Source organism: Grammomys surdaster, unplaced genomic scaffold, assembly GCF_004785775.1.
Source record: "Grammomys surdaster isolate TR1022 unplaced genomic scaffold, NIH_TR_1.0 122501, whole genome shotgun sequence".
Classification (NCBI taxonomy): domain Eukaryota; kingdom Metazoa; phylum Chordata; class Mammalia; order Rodentia; family Muridae; genus Grammomys; species Grammomys surdaster.
In genome coordinates, this window is record NW_021617983.1 from 95 (window position 1) to 6,955 (window position 6,861).

General features: G+C 33.9%; 1 protein-coding gene across 1 annotated transcript; it reads left to right on the plus strand.

Moving 5' to 3' along the window:
• The first annotated feature begins 893 nt into the window (after positions 1–893).
• On the plus strand, positions 894–6,111 carry LOC114636143 (rho GTPase-activating protein 20-like). Its single transcript, XM_028784404.1, has 3 exons — positions 894–1,072; positions 4,000–4,146; positions 5,969–6,111. The coding sequence occupies exons 1-3, from the start codon at positions 930–932 to the stop codon at positions 6,045–6,047; spliced, it is 369 nt and encodes a 122-aa protein (XP_028640237.1). The 5' UTR covers positions 894–929; the 3' UTR covers positions 6,048–6,111.
• Positions 6,112–6,861: the final 750 nt, after the last annotated feature.

Sequence of the window (6,861 nt, forward strand, 5' to 3'; positions counted from 1 at the left end):
TCATTCAGATAGAAAGAAATCATTTTCTAAACATGCTCATTTACTTTTAATTTTGAATATCATGAACCTGAGTTGGTATTATTTGGTAAAATATCTTTATATTTGATGAGACTGTTGATTATTATTGGCTGCTGTTCTTCCTGACTTCTCGAATCTCATAGGTCTTAAATGCTTTCTACATAAAAGCTGGTGACTCCCTACAGATTCTTCGAAAGATATATCATATTCTTATAGGAGCAACAGGCAAGAGGCAAAAGAAATGACCCCTTTTTCTGGACAAGATCAAATTCACAAATATTTTTTGAATGATAGAGGGTTTATTTGTTTATTTGTTTTTCTGATTGACAGAGACCTAGTTTATTATAACAGTTTTGTAAGCTTGGCTGAAAATCAAGATCACAAAAGCAGAGAGAGATCTTTGGCTTAAGTGGTTTAGAGTAATCCAATTATACCTTCAGAAGACAACATATACCAGCTGCTTATTTCTAAGTTTTCACCATTCAAGACAGTTTGGTGAAAGGACAATCACATTAAAAATAAATTTCTGAAGGAAACAGACACATTAACCAATATAGGAAAGGCTAGGGTATTCACATGTGTAAAAAGCAGTCTAAAATTTTTGATGATGATTAATTTTTTAATTTCTTACTATCCTTCCCATTAGAATATCATTTATGTTAAGAGTTACAATTATCTTTTAATATTACATTTTTATTTTTGAATTTCACATATGAATATCATATATTAATTGTTACCATAATAACTGTTGCTATAATATTTCTCAGATCTTCTCTTTCAATTTATTTACTATGTTTTAATATCATGAACCCTTTAAAATTTAGGACAAACATTGGTCATATTACTTACACAATGAATATCGTTCTTTTAGGTGGAGAACTGTACCAGGAGTATTCTTATTTTTTTTGTTTATGGAAACCCTTGTGACAGAAGACAGGGGAGAAATACAACGAACCTTGTTGTGCCAAGGCCCCGTACAAATCACAAGAGGAAGAAAAAGGAAGAAAAGACATCTATCCTTATTTAATGATGTTTTGGTTGTATCTAGTAACCTGTGAGTATGTGCAACATGCATTCTTTACTATGAAAGACTACAATTTAATTAGGACTTTTTGAACAACAAAAATTAGGTTTTTTAAAATTTCTTTTTAAAAAAGATTATACTTACTTCATTACTTATCGAAATTTCTTTTTCTTTTACCAGTGTTGAGGTTTGGTGGACACTTCCCTACGCATTTCTCAATTTATTTTGACACAAGTTTTAGACACATTTTTTAAAAAATGAATTATTTAAGGTGCTATCTGCTATTTGAATCTGGGGAAAGAATATCAACAAACTTGAAAAGAAGGCAGATGTGCAAGCATATGCTGATAATTCGAGCATTGTTAAAGACGACCTATGAGTATTGAAACTTTGTGGGATATGTGGACTCAAAATATTCACAAACTAAAATCTTTAAATATTAAATATTTAAATATTTAATATTTAAATAAAATATTTAAAATATTTAAAATATTCAAATTAAAATATTTAATATGAGAAGTAGGTGTTCTTTTGCTTGTTGTTTCCAGATAGACTCTAGATCTAAGAGAGGGAAATCCCTGATTATGATCCTTGTACAAGGATCAAAAGTGGCACAAGTGGCAAAACATGTAAGCCTCTTAATTATATACATACATGTATATATACATAAATATATAAGCATACATATGAACCAAACTTCAAAAGAAATGCATAAACCAAAGTTTCCAAGTTAGTATGACGAGACAAGAAGCAGCTACTATCCCTACAAATAGCAGATACTAATCAGGAGAAATTGCAGATACTGAGAAGTTCCCAGTTGGTGATTCTGCACATACTAGAGAAAACTGTTGCGATTAAATGAAGTTGCATTGTAACTTACAACCATGGAGGGGTTTTCTGGGACCACACCACATATAATCTCCACTGGCCATGATCATAGCCTTCAAATTATTCTAGAAGATATGATTTTGGTATTGACATTATCAAGTAAATAAATTAAGGTATGTTCTCATGAGTTTATAAATGGTTTGGAGGACAAACATCAATAATATCGTTTATTCAGTTTGAGGGGATAAATTTTATGGTCATCCTTTAATAATATTTCTGTAGATCCACTTCAAAAACTGTGAGAAAATTAAATGTTCAGGAGAGAATTTTTCCATATATTATAGATACAACCAATGGGGTAAACTTGGCTTTCAACCCTGATCAGTCTCTGTAAACTCCCAGCATAGAAAATGGTAGTTACTCTCTTATTGATGCAGGAGCAAGATGAGTGAATGACCTGGCTGTCTATCAACTTTAGTTTCCTTTACTCTCAAAAATCAAAGTGAATTTCACTTAGTTACACCAACTACACTTAAAAGGCACACAATCAGTATATACATAATTTCAATTCAAATGAGTTGATTACTTTTTTAAAAAATGTATTTCCAACTGTGGACTGAGGGTAAGTTGAGTAGACAAGACAAGAAGGATGGACCATGTATTTGTTTCACTTCTGCTGTGTAGTGGTAATAACTAAAACTATTTTGAGATTGTCATTCATACTATGGAAAGAGAATTATTATTCTCATAAGAGATGATTGTCATTATTTCCATTTTCAAGGATGATTATCTCTTATCAGACATATTAGAATTAGAGGTTTTTGGTTTATGCATTTCTTTTGAATTTTGGTTCATGTGTATGCTTATATATTTATGTATATATACATGTATGTATATAATTAGATGTCTTGAAATGGAAAGAAAATGTAAGTACAAATGTTTCATATGATTGAGACATGTGTTTGTATGTTTGTATGTGAGAATGCTTTTTTAACATAATATGCTTGAATTTTGACTCTTACATGTTAATTTAGATAGTGTGGGAAATCTTTCTCTGTGGTAATATGTTTCAAAAGTCACACTTTTTGAAGTTTAAAAAAACTTATATATAGGATCTTTCTGTCAAGGTTTTTACTTGCATCATATTTTCTCCAAAATCTGAGAGAGGCAGAGTCAGTATCTTCAGTTTTGGACCAACATACTAGCTTAGCAGTGTCCAAGGCAGAGTTACATACCCAAATTCACAAACACACACACACACACACACACAAACACACAGTGTGATGTAATATTCAATCTATCATAAAAAAATGGAATAGTCATGAGTCTGAGAAGGATTTTGTCACAATACAGGAAAAAGAGAGACGGTCAAAGGAATAATCAGAACACATTGTATATGTATGTGAATTTCTCAAAGGACAAACTCCATATAAAAGGACTGATGACAGAAGGAAATTTATTCTTTAAAGATTAATGTTTCTTATAAACACTTTGGATAGATCAGAATGCTTGCTAGGAACATGTTTCTTATTATTTGTTTAAATTATTGGAAGAATAATCTTTTTGGATGCTTGTATGAAATATGCTTTGTACGTTTAATAAATGAGCCATTGTATTGAGCTGACATGACTTCCTAGTATACAGAAGAATGGAAAATGAGTTGTATTGAATCATACAATATTTCTAAATTTACTTTAGAAAGATTATTATATGTAATTAATCAAAATACAAAATTTTAACTAATAGTTTTGGCATGAACATTATGGAAATACAACAAAATGGTTGCTAACTAACAAAATTAAGGGAAGAAATGTTGAAACATGTGGCTTTCTGAAATGCCATACACACACACACACACACACATATTCATAGTATAGTCATTTTAAACATTGTCCATCAGAAAACGATCAGGCTATGTCTATTCGTGTGCATTGAGAAGCTTGTATCCAGTAATTTCTTTCAACATACACTTTCTTGAGTTCCATCTACCATGGCTTGAGCTGTGCCTGAGTGATAAAATGGAGGAGTCCTCTCCTGTTCTGGGGCAGGAAGAACTGGGTATTTCTTCTACAAGCCATTGCAACTACAATGCAAATCAAACTAACAGAGATACTTAATTCTCTTTCTAGGACTAAGAAAAAGTTTAAGATAAAATGTATTATTCCATTGAATTACCTATGGGTTATGGATGGTGAGGACCTCAGTATAGAAGAAATCGATACTTGCAAGACCCTTTTCTTGTTTTGGCCCACTGGAAACTTTTTGGCCACCTTTCGGTAAGACCTATAGTTTGGACCTGTATTCACAAGAGGGTGAGTATAGAAATTGTGGGGCAACTTATTGCTTCATAATTCACAGGTTAAACCAATTAATCAGAATGTTTGCAATATAAGAATCCATCTTAGTCTGATTGTACATAGGTTGCCAACTCAGATTTTCCCCTTCTATGGGGATTCTAGTTTGTCTATACTTTCCACAGCATACATTTCTCATGTAAGTAGCTTCCTTAGTTTTTGATCTGTGATGTTCATCAGGACTCCAAAAGATTCTTAGGGCAGGATGGAGGTACACTGTCTTCTCCGAAGGATGTGGATAAATCGAGGACTTATCATACCCTTCACATTCTTTTCCCCATAATGTTTGGTATTATCTAGGTTTTCAAAGAACACAGATTGATTTCTCTCCAATAATATTGTATAGTATAATTAATTTGACCAATACCTCCCATACTCCCCAGTTAATTTCCATAAAACATAGTATTTAGTTGAGCTGAACTAAAAATAGTTACTCAGAGAATACTCAAGTATTTGAATATCTGTATAGTAGAGTATCACTGGTGTCTAATGGTTAACTAATGAGGATAAAGATCAACAGATAAGATTCCATTGGATTGGCAGATGATAGAAACACACACATTAGGTTATTCTGATATTCTTTAGCTCAGTAGCCAGACTCTTCTAAGCCTTCCTCAGCTATCATGCCCTTCTTTTCACTCTCAGCTCAACACCTCTCATCTGTCCTCAACGTTGTTTGCTCAGTCACCTTCCTCCTAGATCAGCACCCTAAATCTACCCTCAGCATAATTCTATCTCTAAGATCCCCTCTGCAACCCTAGACAAGTTGAGGAAGCAGCCAATGGCCAATCTGCCTTAGAGCTCACAAGCTTGGTGATTCTTTCACTCTCTGTAGCATGGTGAATCTTTTTCTCCTCCCCTGCATCTAAAGATTTTTTCAGCATGGATAATTATTTTCAGAAAGAGGAAACAATGTACACATTAGCTTACAGAAAGAAAAACACTACCTGAAACAGAGTTGTGAGCATGGGGAAGAGGAATATTGCTTTGGGTAAGGGTTGCTATTTGAATAAGCAAAAAGCTGATTAACGAGATAATGTTGATGACTACAAGACACTGAATGTGTTAAATATCAATGAGGTCTAACTCATTCAACATAAAGTTTACAGTTATAAAATGTTAGCATTGTGAATTTACCCATCTTACATTAGACTTTTACATGCTATGTGGAATAGTGGTGGGCTTAAAATTAATTTGTACCAGGAAAGTTAATGTGAGGACCCACAGAAGTGAAGCACTAGTTTCTAGGATATCCTGACTTGTATGCCAATTCTGTAACTCATACAAGGAAATAAAAAAATAGTTGTTTTCCGAAAAAGTGTTCGTCCCTGGTTAAGTGCTTTCTAACCAAAGGTCATATACCTTACCTGTAGTTTAGTGTGAATAATGATACCTCCTATGTTAACTTGGACCCATGGTAAGAGGACATCATCTTAACTATCCTTTTATATATATATAAACTGAAATGAAGAGTAATTGTTGATCCAGCCATAGTTAAACAGCTCTGGGAACATAGTCAAGTCTTGACATTCCCAACTGGTTTCCACACTATATTCAACTTCCTGCCATACAAGTGTTCTGGTGAAATATGTCATTCAGAAAGGCAGTCATGTGGAGAATACCATCTACACATGCACCCTCAGGATGCCCATTGTTTATCATAATTTTTATAATTTCTATAATAATCTTAAATGTCTTAGCATTGTCAAAACTCTAATCCTGTTTTTCCCTTTTAACATTACAGTTCGAAAGAACAGAAAGATCAATGGCACTATTTTCTCAAAAGGTATTTTACTTGTGATTATAGTTTAATTCCTTCCTGATATGGGAATTGAAGTCTGTGCTTCATTTCTTTCTTAAAAATATATTTGGTAGACTGTCTTCAAATATGTTGTTGATTAGATGGTCATTGGATACTGCTTTAGATTCCCCTGTCTATCGCATATTTCATTTAGTTTCGAGGAAGTTCTGCATTCATTGTCTCCTCTTTATATTGGAATAAACAGTGCTCTTCAGTCTTACTTTAAATTCCACTCCAGAGATGTTACTCTACCGTGTCCATTCAAACCATCTGCTACTTCCTCCTTTGAGGTCAAGCAGATTTTTGCCTTTTCCTTGTGTATTAGTCACAGAACTTATGGACTCTCTGTATATAGTAAGAGAATTTACTGTAATGACTTAAAGTCTGTAGTCCCACTAATGAAACAGTGGGCAGCTGTGAATGGGAAGTCAAAAAGTCTAGTAGTCGTCCAGTCCGTGAGGCTTATTTGTTTTACCTGGTCTTCTGTATAAACTGGAACCCTGAAGAAGTAGATATCAACAGATGTGCTGGCAGTAAGTGCAAGCAGGCAAAGTGAGTCTTTTTCCAATTTCCTTATTTAGGCCTCCTGCAGAAGGTGTGGCTCAGATTAAAGGTGTGTACTCCACACCTAGATCTGGACCTTGTTTTGTCCCAGGCTGACTTTGAACTCAGAGATCCACTTCCCTCAGTCTCTAGGGATTAATGGTGGGTGGGTTCTATCTTGCCTGGGCCTCAGCTTTTGATTGCCAACATGCCTCAAGATCTCCATGTCAACGTCCAAGTCAGAAGCCTGTGACTTCCAGCCTTAAGATCTGGATCATAGGTGTACCCTTCAT